The sequence below is a fragment of the Salmo trutta genome, chromosome 3, assembly GCF_901001165.1.
Source record: "Salmo trutta chromosome 3, fSalTru1.1, whole genome shotgun sequence".
NCBI lineage: Eukaryota > Metazoa > Chordata > Actinopteri > Salmoniformes > Salmonidae > Salmo > Salmo trutta.
Window position 1 is genome coordinate 59444613 of NC_042959.1, and position 13495 is coordinate 59458107.

The window sequence follows — 13495 nt, forward strand, 5'->3', positions numbered from 1 at the left end:
ATGTTTCATTAGTTGAAATAAAAGATCCCAGAAATGTTACATACACACAAAGCTTATTTCTCTCAAATGTTGTGCACAAATGTGTTTACATCCCTGTTGGTGAGCATTTTTCATTTGCCAAGATAATCTATCCACCTGTTTCAAGTTGAGGGAGTGTGCAATTGGCATGCTGACTGCAGGAATGTCCACCAGAGCTGTTGAATGTTAATTTCTCTACCATAAGCCACCTCCGTTTTAGAGAATTTAGCAGTACGTCCAACTGACCTCACAACCGCAGACCACGTGTTACCACGCCAGCCCAGGATCTCCACATCTGGCTTCTTCACCTGCGGGATCGTCTGAGACCAGCCACCCGATAAAACTGTGTTTACACAACCAAAGAATTTCTGCACAAACTGTCAGAAATCATCGGGGAAGCTCATCTGTGTGCTCGTTGTCCCAACCAGTTTCTTGACCTGACTGCAGTTTGTCGTCATAACCAACTTCTGTGGGCAAATGCTCATCTTCGATGGTCACTGGCATGCTGGAGAAGTGTGCTCTTCACAAATTAATCCCAGTTTCAACTGTACCGGGCAGACAGCATGTATGGCGTTGTGTGGTTTGCCGATGTCAACGTTGAGAACAGTGCCCCACGGTGGGGTTATGGTATGGGCAGGCATAAACTACGGACAACAAACACAAATACATTTTATCGATGGCAATTTGAATGCACAGAGATCCCATTACAAGATCCTGAGGTCTATTGTCGTGCCATTCATCCGCCGCCATCACCTCATGTTTCAACATAACACACAGCCCCATGTTGCAAGGATTTTCACATTCCCGGAAGTTGAAAATGTCCCAGTTCTTCCATGGCCTGCATACTCACCAGACATGTCACCCGTTGAGCATGTTTGGGATGCTCTGGATCAACATATGACAGCGTGTTCCAGTTCCTGCCAATATCCAGCAACTTCGCACAGCCATTGAATAGAAGTGGGACAACATTCCGACGGCCACAATCAACAGCCTGATCAACTATGCGAAGTTGCTCTGAGGCAAATGGTCATACCAGATACTGACTGGTTGTCTGATCCACGAATGCATGTTGCATTCAGTGTAGTAGCAATCAATCCAAAATGTAAATTAAGTTTTCTATTTTACAGAGGGAAAAATAGTTTTGCAAGTGTACAGTAACTTCTCATGCGCTGTACCCACAATGTTTGTCGGTTTTTAATGTGTATAAAAAATGTATTCATAAAGTTTAAAGAATTGAAATATATATATATTTTTAAAGCAATTGTCTTGACTCATTTTAGCTATATGGTGATTGAATAAGGAAACAGTGAATTCAACCAACAGTGTCTTTTGAAGGTTATGTTCCATAACAAAATGTGCTGCTGCCCTCTGTGAGTCAGTCAGGGTTTCTACAACTGCCTTGTGAATTCCAAGCCAGCAAGCACTTATTCCCTATTTTTCTAGATGAAGTGATGGCAATGTAAAGTCCTTAGTCCCCCACATCCAAGAAAAGTACTTAACACAAAATTCACAAATGCGAGTTATAGATCTTTCATTCTCATTGAAAGCAAGGCTAAGAAGCAGTAGATCTGTTCTATGTGCGCTATTTCTATGCTACCTGTTTAAGTATCTTTTACTTTCGGTTTTGTACACCAGCTGACAATACAAGATTTTTGTTCATGGAAAAGACATTTCACAGTGGTTTAGATGGTACAATGATTCTCTACACTATACTTGTTTTGTCACAAACTGAAATTTAGCAAACTAGAATTTTTGTGACCAGGAAATGGTGAAGAGATTTCTGCATAGTGGATCTTTAATGGCATCAGGGTATAAATCAATTCATTGACAAGGGTGTATAAATGCCTTGAGGTGATTGTGTTTACAGTCAAATGGAGTTATAGTTCATGTTTAGAACATAAATGTGGGTGTTATTGGTTGTCTTTCTTCTCTGGGCTTGGTCAGATACTGTGACTCCCCTTCCTGTGATGATCCCCTCCTGTTAGTATCGGTTGCGTTCAAAGTCGTAAATATTACAGTCGTGCTGCGCATCTCAGAAGAATTCTATATCACATCAATGTTGTTCCTGAGATGCAAAACATTTCTCCAGGCATTGGGGGATCTGAATCTGTGCGGCACAACGTGACTGCAATAAACATGATCTGGGACCGGACCTGGTTTCAAATACTATTTCAAATCATTTCAAATGCTTTCTTCTGGGCTTGATTGAGTTTGCCAGGCGCAATGGAACCAATAAAATAGTCACAACACTGCAATCCCCACTCATCTGGCACCCCAGGCAGGCTAGAGCAAATGCTCAAAGTATTTTAAAGATTCTAAATAGTATTTGAAAACACGTCTGCCTGGAACATGCCCATGGCATCTTTCTCTTCTTCCTAGTTCAGTCCTCATCACTGCCCAGTGCCAGAAGGTCAAAGTCAGGGTCGTCTTCATCCAGGTCGAGTTCCTCAAAGTCCTGGAAGAGGGACTCGTCCACTTCAACACTGTTTCCAGCTGAACGGGAGGGAAGAGCAAAGTTATTGTACAACCTTTTACAGATCACCTCGCTAAATCACCATACTTCTCTTACCTCAGGCAAACGCGCACAAACATACACATTACAGTTGTATCACTCCACTATACTTACAATCTTCCAGGAACTGTATATCTGATGTGTCAAGATTGTGATCGGTCTCAAATAGCTTTTTTCCTGGTAGAGAAAAAAAATGTGTTACGTGTTAATCATGTACAAATGCCAAGACGCTCACCAACCATTGAGAACCTTGTCTCAAATGGTGGGCTGGACCTCACTTTACATGCACTGACAGCTACATTGGTATGTGTTCATATAAAATCCTTCTGGGCAAACTTCCTCTACCTCTGTAGCATGCTCTCCTTCACCACTAGCAGTTACCAGACATGGTCATCAAGGTGGTTGCTACTTAAAGTCCCCCAGGGCCATTACCAAGTTAGGACTACCTTTTCCTACTGTGCACTAGAGGCATGTAATTAACTATGTTCAGGAGGAGTGTAAATGTTTCCTGTAGACTGGATCGTGTTGTGCTGATTGTATGTTTTACATTTTGTAATGTTGTATTGACTGCTGCCGCTTTCTTGGCCAGGTCTCCCTGGCAAAAGAGACTCAATGGACTTCTCCTGGTTAAATAAAACAAATGCAGAAACTTGAAGCACTTGGGTTCATGTTTTGACTGTACATGATGGCGGAGTTATAGCATCCAGATTAGGCTTGAATATTTTCCAGGTATTTTACAAATGTTCCATCCTGAGAATAAATCATTTCTCTCCCGGTAACCAGCTATTTCCCGCCAAAACCGGAAGTGCCATTCAAAAGCATATATATAGGCCTGTCTGGATTTGATTGAAAATTCAAGCCTGATGCTACCTGAGCCTGATGAGCCATACATTAAAATACATCGTAGGCTGCATGTGCTGCTCAGTAAAAGTTACAAGTATAGGATAGCGAATTTGAATGAAATATAATAGGGTCTGCTTGTATAATTAGTAGGCTGACGCATATATACCTTTCATAATATTTCCCCAAATGTTATTAGCCTACCTCTTGTTGATTCATTCCTTCCTCACTTTCAAGTTAAAAAAAAGTCTGCATTATCTTCATCATTCTAAAGACATCCTTGAATAATACAGGACTAGAATTAGATGTAGAAGGCTTTCACTTCACGAAGATTGAATGGTTATGGGTCTGAACAAATAACTGCTATAGCCTACAGGCAGCGCACATTGACTATTATTTCAAACTACCCGTGAGGTTTATTGGCTGCTGTATTCAACTTTCAGTAAACAAGAGCTTGCGTCTCTTCGAATAGTCTATTGGTATAATAAATGCTACGAAAAATCGTGTCCAGCAAGCTATTCTAGTCTAGCTTTTCCTGCATGGGAAAGGAGAGAGGCCAGCGGCACACTGATGTGTGCTTATTGCGCAAGAGACAGAGGCTATAAATTAGAAGATTATTATGCATAACCTATCATTAATTAGCTAAATATAAGGCTAATACTGCATTGAATTTATTACCTGAAAGAGGTAGGCTAGGACATCTAGAACAGGATTATCTATTTTGGATGCAATTTGAATAGAGTTGATGGAGAGAGAGACTGACAGAGTGCACTGATTTAAAGCAATGATATTTGAGATAGCTGCTGTTTAAAACAGCCTGTTAAAAAAAAAAAGCCAGATGGAGAAGGGTAAAATAGACATGCATTTGGTCTTTACATTACTGGAGCATAGACTATGCTGCAGCAAATGTAGGCCTACCTATCACTAGAAGAAAAGTTACCATAATAAAGTGATAGGTCTACATGCATTGTGAACTGTACTCCATACTGAGATGGGCTGTCTGTCCCCACCCTGAGCACTGATGATTTATCATACAGAGGCCATAGAGAAGCCAGATTTAGACATCGCATATAATTTAACAGTTCCATTTCAAGCCAAGCTGTTCATATAAATAATTGAATATAATTTACCAGTGTCTCGCAGTTATTTATCCTGGGAAAAGGGAGTGATTTTGGGGTGTAAATCCCAGTAACCAGGTTCCCACCATTCAACCCTAATCCAGATGGCTCTTGGCTGGGGATGAAGAGGGGTTTGGGGGGGGGTAGACACATACCTGTGAGTTTAATCTTTCCAGCCTGCTGCTGTTCCTCCTCTTTCTGCCGTTTCCTCCTCAACTCAGCCATCTCCAGCTCAAACTTGGCTTTCCATGACAGGAAGTTCTCGATGGTGACCACTGTTCCTTGGAAGAGCACCTTCTCAGCCTCCTCCGCCGCCTCCTCTTTTCGCCTCTTCTCTTCCTCTCTTCTGTTTTTTATCTCGTCGACTAATTCGTTCAGTTTGTCCTGAACTGCTGTAACTAGGGTGAATATCATCACCATTCCAAGGTTTTCCTCAGCCTAGAAAAATAAAAACACAGATGTAAGCGTTCTCATTGCCGAGTAAGGCTGAATAGACATGCTGAGAGACTGACAGACAAACAAACATACAGAGCTGCAGTAAGGCAAGGATGGTGGAACAGACTGAGTGAGTGAGTAGGGCTGTTTGGCAGTTATTTGCTTTACAATCACTGGCTGTCTCACGGTAATTGACCGTTAATTAACAAACACATTTAGCATCTCCCGTCTTCCACGCATAGCCTACAAGCCACTGATGCAGACCCTTGGAACATCTACATTTGAAAAAGTAAAATAAATCCATGTAATATAGCCTACACCATCACAATAAATCCATTTATTTTTTTAGACAGGTCTAAAGAAACATGATATGAAGAAAATGTAATCTATTTCAGAAGAACAGAATAGCATATTCTGCATTGTCCTTATGTTAGGACCTGATCTGGCTATGCCATATGGCTGTGGGCTACACTAGTTCATTTAGCATTTGCTTAGAATTCCATGGCATTATTTTATAGTATGAAGAATACAATTAAACAAAACTGAATAAAATAGAAAGGGTATTTTCTCCAAATGATTTGAGCAAGTGCGCACATGCGGCTATTCTGTGATGAGTGGTTAACAAAGAAACAGGTAATCCTATATGCTTAATTTAGAGTTATTTATGTAACTTTAATTGTGATACATATAGCCCAACATTTGTTCAGATTTTTTTTATACATGCTAAGGCTACATGATGCGACTAAAGATGATTTGAAAAAAGTCGCATGAAAGGCATGAGCTCTGCATTGTTTTTGTGTAGGCTGTAAACACTTAATCAGTCTCTTTCACAATTTGACAAGCACTTGATAATGCCTCGAATTTCCCGGCTGCATCCCCTTTGTGTGGCCATAATGCCCCTAAAAAAAAATCCATGTCTTCTGCAGCCTCCACAAGTCTGGTTCATCCATGGGAGCAATTTCCAAACGCCTGAAGGTACCACGTTCATCTGTACAAACAATAGTATGCAAGTACAAACACCATGGGACCACACAGCCGTCATACCGCTCAGGAAGGAGACGCATTCTGTCTCCTAGAGATGAACGTACTTTGGTGCGAAAAGTGCAAATCAATCCCAGGACAACAGCAAAGGACCTTGAAGATGCTGGAGGAAACAGGTACAAAAGTATCTATATCCACAGTAAAACAAATCTTATATCAACATAACCTCAGCAAGGAAGAAGCCACTGCTCCAAAACCCCCATAAAAAAAGCCTGACTACAGTTTGCAACTGCACATGGGGACAAAGATCAAACTTTTGAGAAATGTCCTCTGGTCTGATGAAACAAAAATAGAACTGTTTGGCTATAATGACCATCGTTATGTTTGGAGAAAAAAGGGGGATGCTTGTAAGCCAAAGAACACCATCCAAGCTGAAGCACAGAGGTGGCAGCATCATGTTGTGGGGTTGCTTTGCTGCAGGAGGGACTGATGCACTTCAAAATAGATGGCATCATGAGGGAAGAAAATTATATGGATATATTGAAGCAACATCTCAAGACATCAGTCAGGAAGTTAAAGCTTGGTCGCAAATGGGTCTTCCAAATGGACAATGACCCCAAGCATACTTCCAAAGTTGTGGCAAAATGGCTTAAGGACAACAAAGTCAAGGTATTGGAGTGGTCATCACAAAGCCCTGACCTCAATCCTATTGAAAAGTTGTGGGCAGAAGTGAAAAAGCATGTGCATGCAAGGAGACCTACAAACTTGACTCAGTTACACCAGCTCTGTCAGGAGGAATGGGCCAAAATTCACCCAACTTATTGTCGGAAGCTTGTGGAAGGCTACCCGAAACGTTTGACCCAAGTAAAACAATTCAAAGGCAATGCTACCAAATACTAATTGAGTGTATGTAAACTTCTGACCCACTGGGAATGTGATGAAAGAAATAAAAGCTGAAATAAATCACTACTATTATTCTGACATTTCACATTTTTAAAATAAAGTGGTGATCCTAACTGACCTAAAATATGAAATGTTTACTAGGATTGAATGTCAGGAATTGTGAAAAACTGAGTTTAAATGTATTTGGCTAAGGTGTATGTAAACTTCCGACTTCAACTGTACATACGGTCACTGTGGGGACGCCGTCGTCGATGCACTTATTGATGAAGCTCATGACTGAGGTGGTGTACTCCTCAATGCCATTGGATGAATCCCAGAACATATGCCAGTCTGTGCTAGCAAAACAGTCCTGTAGCGTAGCATGCGCGTCATCTGACCACTTCCGTATAGAGCGAGTCACTGGTACTTCCTGCATTAGTTTTTGCTTGTAAGCAGGAATCAGGAGGATAGAATTATGGTCAGATTTGCCAAATGGAGGGTGGGGGAGAGCTTTGCATGCATCTCTGTGTGTTGAGTTTTTTCCCCCTCTGGTTGCACATGTGACATGCTGGTAAATATTTGGTAAAACTGATTTAAGTTTGCCTGCATTAAAGTCCCCGGCCACTAGGAGCGCCGCTTCTGGGTGAGCACTTTCTTGTTTGCTTATGGCATTATAGAGTTGGTTGAGTGCGGTCTTAATGCCAGCATCGGTCTGTGGTGGCAAATTGACAGCTACGAATAATATAGATGACAACACTCTTGGTAGATAGTGTGGTCTACAGCTTATCATAAGGTGCAATACCTTGAGACTTCTTTAATATTAGACATCACGCTCCAGCTATAATTGACAAAAAGACACACCCCCACCCCTCGTCTTACCAGACGTAGCTTCTCTGTTCTGCCGGTGCATTGAAACTCCCTCCAGCGCTACATTATCCATGTCGTCGTTCAGCCACGAGTGAATCATAAGATATTACAGTTCTTAATGTCCCGTTTGTAGGACAATCGTAAGTCATACATTTTATTTTCCAATGATTGCATGTTAGCAAGTAGAATTGATGGCAGTGGGAGTTTACTCGCTCGCCTTCGGATTCTCAAAAGGCAGCCGGATCTGCGTTCTCTTTTCTTCACTCAAATGATGGGGATCTGGGCCTGTTCCCGGGAGAGCAGTGTATCTTTCTCATCGAACTCGTTAAAGGAAAAAGCTTCTTCCAATTCGTGGTGAGTAATCCCAGTTCTCATGTCCAGAAGTTATTTTCGGTCATAAGAGATGGTAGCAGCAACATTATGTACAAAATAAGTTGAAAAGTTACAAAAACACAAAAAACTAAATAGCGCCATTGGTTACGGAATGTAAAACGGCAGCCATCCTCTTCGGCGCCATCTTATCACATCATTCACAAGTGATAATATATAATTCACAAGTGATAGGCTAATATTGTCACCCATCACAATATTCTTGATTTAATTTAGTCTTTACATATACTAAATAATATGTGTGAAATTTGTTCTGAAATGGACCATTATGCACCTGTCTCAAAACAGGGGCAGCAGAAAAAAAACATGTCATTTTTGCACTTAAATAGCAAATGGAAGGATGCTATTCCCGTGGTTCGTTTTCATGCCAGCCAGGTAGGCTATACTCCTGTTTTAAAGAGAAGCAATGTGCTTAATATTAGGAAGATTGATAAATAAATATAGTAGGCCTAGCCTATAGAAAGCTGATGGGATCCTCCTCTATTTACTAGAGGCCATGACTCTGTTTTCTCACGCAATTGCATAGCCTATATAAACGTTGCGTAACATAAGCTCATCAGCTCTCATGAAGTGTTTGATTTGATTTCCGGTTACATTTGCATTGATGTCAGTGATTTGAGGAACAATAGAGTGCGGAGTACCAGGCAGTTAGCAAGTTTGATAGGCTACTAATGACCATGAGCAGCATCAGAGCTTGGAGAAGCCTAATTACAGTGACTAAACTGTCACATGGAATTTGACTGCCATCATGACTCAGTAATATGGTCACCGTAACAGCCCTATGAATGAGTGTGTGTATGTTACGCATGCGTGTAACATACCTGCTGCTGCAGTAAGGTGAGGATGCCCTCTGCGTCTGAATCCTCCAGGTTCTCCTGGGAGTATATCTCCCACAGCGGCACCTCATCGGGATACTTCTCCACATAGGTGAACTGTAGCGTCACTTCAATCGCTACAATAACACAGAGGCATTAGGTTAACAAATAAACAAACAATAAAATGTAGTAGAACCCTAGCCTGGTCCCAGATCCATAAGTGCTTTAATTAGACAACTCGACTGACGAGTCATGTCATATGGGACCAGGCTAGTATAGCCCAACAGATCTACACAAGACTCGGGCAAGAGAGTGATAGGTTAGGTTACTTCTTACTTTCATCGTTTTCCCCTGCGTCCGATGTCACAGTGATGGTGAAGCTGGTGGGCACCTCTGATAGCACTACAGGAGGGCCAAAACAAATATGAAAGTCAGTAGAGCAGTCACATCATTGTTATGTAAATGAATGAAAATCAAAAAGTTCTAACAGAAAGTGGATCCCGTTGCTCTAAAATAATTTCGCTATGGAAAAGTGGAAGATGTTGACTCTGATCAACTCACCTGCTGGAGAGCCTGACTAACTCTATGGCACTGTCAGTGCAGTTGAGTTTGTTTAGCTAGCTAAACAGGGCAGTGGCACTGACTAACTTTGAGTGTGTGGTGATCGAGGGCGTTTCATTATGTGATAGCTAAGACAATTTCTCCTAGATATTGAGGGTTGTTGGCTTGCTAACCAGCTAGCCAGCTAAATTGGCACCACACTGCTAACCTGAGTTAGCTAGCTAGCGTTTGCCAGCTTGGAAACCAACCGAGACAGACTCGCAGAAAACTAACCTGTAAACGAGTCCGGGTAAATTGACTCTATAGCTTCCAGCTCGTTTCGCTGCTCCTCAGCGTAATCTGTCATTTTCTTCTACTATGGTCCATCAATGAGCTAGCAAAGTTAACCAACCGGGCACAGACGTATGCGTGCTCAAAGAAGGGCCCACCAAAGACTTTTATATAACCAAGATAGAACATAGCTTGTCATTTCCAATGGGAACAAAATAGTCATAGTGGGCAGAACAAGCAAGGAGATGGGCAGAGCCAAGCACGCGCTAGCGCTATCCTATTGGCGCGTTCCAGTATATTTTTTCATATTTCCGTTAGGGAACGCCTACCATGTGAAGTGCACTTATGCAATAACTCAATTCGACTTTGCACTCCTTCTAAACAGCGTGATTTTGTAAAACGTTTGCAAAGGGCGGAGTCTACAAGACTTAGTCTGTTCTGTTCATAACAGATTCTAGTTTTGGGAACAGAAAACTGTATTGAGATCAAATGTTTAATTGATAAGAAGATTTGCAGAATGTCGGCCAAAATCCATCTTGTAACATCTTCTCCCACTGCGCGCCAGTGGGCTTCCTCTCACTACCATATTTGGTAGTGAGAGGATGCTTCACATTTATACATCCATTGAAATATCTGTCTGTGGGCCCGCTGTTGATCGACTACATCGGCAATTAAGTTCTCACTCTGAATCGCAGAAGGTTGGTTTGACAAAGTTTACTCATCGAATGGCTAATTATGCAATTATATCTGTTAGGTACGGATACATTTTCTGTTCAAACCTCTTAGGTTATTATCTACTCATTAGTATTATTAGTTCGGTATCATGTATGAAACGTTTATACTTTTCTTCAATAGATTATTTTAGTCTAGTAAATTCGTAAAAGGCCATGACATTGGCCTTTTGCTTTATACTGTAGTCATTGGCCTTTCCTCAATTGGTTTGCTCAAATCCTGCATCCTCTCTCCTCCGTCCTCTGCAGTGGTGTAGTGGGGGGCATATGCTGTATTACCATATACAAACTTATTTTTCAGTGGGCATTGGGTATACAAAGTAATGGAGGGATACGCCGTATCAATTAATAAAGCTGATCGAACAGATCAGAATGTTTAGCTTATAATGTTGATGAACTATTATTTATTCACATTTTAGGCGCAGCAATGTGCACACAGCAGTAAGGCCTACATGCAATTGTTCCTAAATGCAATTTACAGGAAAACATCTTTCTTAAATGCGCACATGAACAGAGATGAAAATATCCATTCGAAATGTAGGAGAGGGGAGATCTAAAGATGCAGGATCTATCATGGGATTGGTTTCTAATATGACTAGGATAATGCCTTTGGCCGCTAGACAATAAAAGAAAGTTGAAAGAAAACCAACAGAACAGCAGAACGCATATGAGGAAGTCTTTATGAAATTATTGCCTCCATGTTTCTATGGTGGGATTTTGGCTATAGGCTACTTTGAAGAAAGGTAAGACCTGCTTCATAATATGAAGTAAAATGTCCAGGTTTCAAACAATTAAGGAACAGGAAAAATATGGCGATGCTAACAATAGGCCTAACCGTCTTCTGGTAGATGGAAAGGCTTTCCCAAAAACCTTGTCATTTAAATGTTAACAAGCTAGCCAAACAGTGCTATGTGCCTGCACACTTTAATTCAAGGATAACTACACTCCGGAAAAAAAAGTGGTCTCATGATGTGGTTTAAGCATTGTTTTGGACTTAGAACATCCAATTTAGTTGTTTTTCTATTAAAACCTGTGAATTTCTGACTAAGTTGACAGCCTAATTTATCTATCTATCAATAGTTGGCCTACTATAAGCCTACTTGTACAATACATCTTGGGTTGGCCTGACTGTGAAAGACCAATACGGGATTTATAATTTTATGTCACTTTCTCATAGTATTTTTCACACGGCACCTTTCCTTCGCCGGGCGGGCCGTTTGGGAAATTTGGGCCAACATTTGAGTATACCACTTCTCCAGGCACCACTACACCACTGTTCCTCTGTCCCCTCCTTTTAAAAAAGGTCAAAGGTAATCGAGGAGAGGAGACAAGGAAAGGGAACGTGAATGGAAAAGTGCTTGTTTGAAATGAGACAGTCCTTCTCCACTGCATGTCATCAGGCAAATTACGTTTACAGATAAATGTGTAAAATTAATGTGTGAAGTGATAGAAATGTATTTAGCTAGCTGTGCAAGCGATTTTAAAGATAAAATAAGTAGCATATTGTTTTTAAATGTTTGCATGCTTTTGTCCTTCGAGAAAACAATAGCTGATTCAAAGGGGTTGTGGCAGATTTCAAAACTCTTCCGCGAAGGACTACAGATAGGATACACATGACTAACCTCGACGAAAGGTGGCTATCGAGAAGGGGAGGACACTTCCATTTGCTTACTAAAGAATTGGCCAGAGAGGATGGAGGAAAGAGGATGGACTTTTACCCAAATGAGAAAAGGCCATTGTGAACGCGTGTGTCTGTGTGTCTGTGTGTATGATGCACCATTGAGAGTAGCCCCAAGGTCCGCTGAGGGCGCTATTACTTGACGTCAGGATAATAATAGCACCCTCTAGCGGACCTTAGAAATGCATCGAGAGCATTATGACTGACTGCATCATCGCCTGCTACAGCAGCTGCAACGCCCTCGGACGTGGATCTACAGAGGGTGGTGAAAACTGCCCAGTCCATCACTGGGGGCGAGCTCCTAGCCCTACAGGAAATTTACACCAGGCGGTGTCTGAGGAAAGCCCGGAAGATTGCCAGAGAATTCAGCCACCCCAGACATGGACTGTTTACTCCTTTACTGCCTGGCATGCGGTACAGGAGCATCAGGGCTCAGAGACAGTTTCTACCTCATGGCCATAAGACTGTTGAACAGCTAACCCCTGGTGGCTGTCTACCTGCACTTTAAGACTATTTGCACAGAATCTCTGCATTCCCACTTCTCTCTCCCTCTCACACACATACACAACACACACACCTATTTATTATTTACCACTCTACCTTGCTCCTAACTAGTCACTATTCACTTACTACTTACTTGTATATAACAGTACACTGACATACAGTAGTATATTCACAGTATATTTTTATTACCTTATTTTTTTAACTCCTTTTTTTATTATTGACAGTATTTTGGACTGCGTTAGTTTTACCGCTCATTTGATTATTTCTGCAATGTTGAGGAAGCTCACAAGTAAGCATTTCATTTCATTTCACCGTTTACGCTGTATCCTGTGCATATGACGAATAAACTATGATTTATGTGTGTGTGTGTATGTGTGTAAAAAATAGTGTTTTGACATAATCAATTTTCACCTTTACATTTTATCTTCCTACACATTCACTGTAAACTTAATGAAATATACAAATACACATAGTATGTTCATCTCTATTATCATTCATTCAAAAGTAAATTATTTAAAAGTTGAGGGTCAGTTTCCAGGACCCAGATTAAACCCATTCCTTTAAAAAAAGGATGCTCAATGGAGCAATCAATTGAAACATTGCTTTTTAGTCCAAGACTAGGATTTCTACATCAATGAAACTGGTCCTTATTGTTCAAACTACATTTTTTTAAATTACAACATTCAGTGAAAATCAACATTCTGTACATACCCTTCAAATAAATTGAAAGCAAACATTTGGGACATAAAAACTTAGCATGGGTGCTGCTGACATAAAAAGTTACACTTTCACTATGCAGTGAAAAGGTGCCCACAGCCAAAACACATGACACTACCAACTGTATCAAACAATGTGGGCTTCTTTGACAGACAATAGATTCTAAGAAATTACAG

The 13495-nt window shown here is 41.0% G+C and overlaps 1 protein-coding gene across 1 annotated transcript; it reads right to left on the minus strand.

Annotated features, from left to right (window-relative positions):
- Positions 1-1795: 1795 nt before the first annotated feature.
- LOC115181657 (RWD domain-containing protein 1) lies at positions 1796-9878 on the minus strand. The gene is made up of 6 exons (XM_029743487.1): positions 9693-9878; positions 9195-9260; positions 8865-8995; positions 4644-4926; positions 2645-2707; positions 1796-2511 (listed from the first exon to the last, which is right to left on the minus strand). Exons 1-6 carry the CDS (start codon positions 9763-9765, stop codon positions 2399-2401), a joined length of 729 nt encoding a protein of 242 aa, XP_029599347.1. The 5' UTR covers positions 9766-9878; the 3' UTR covers positions 1796-2398.
- Positions 9879-13495: the final 3617 nt, after the last annotated feature.

Coding starts and splice junctions, on each gene's coding strand:
- LOC115181657 (XM_029743487.1), bottom strand. CDS start 9,765: ATGACAGATTACGCTGAGGAGCAGCGAAACGAGCTGGAAGCTATAGAG. Junction 8,996..9,194: donor CGCAGGGGAAAACGATGAAA/GTAAGAAGTAAC, acceptor GTGTTATTGTAG/CGATTGAAGTGACGCTACAG. Junction 4,927..8,864: donor TCACCTTACTGCAGCAGCAG/GTATGTTACACG, acceptor TTATTTTTCTAG/GCTGAGGAAAACCTTGGAAT.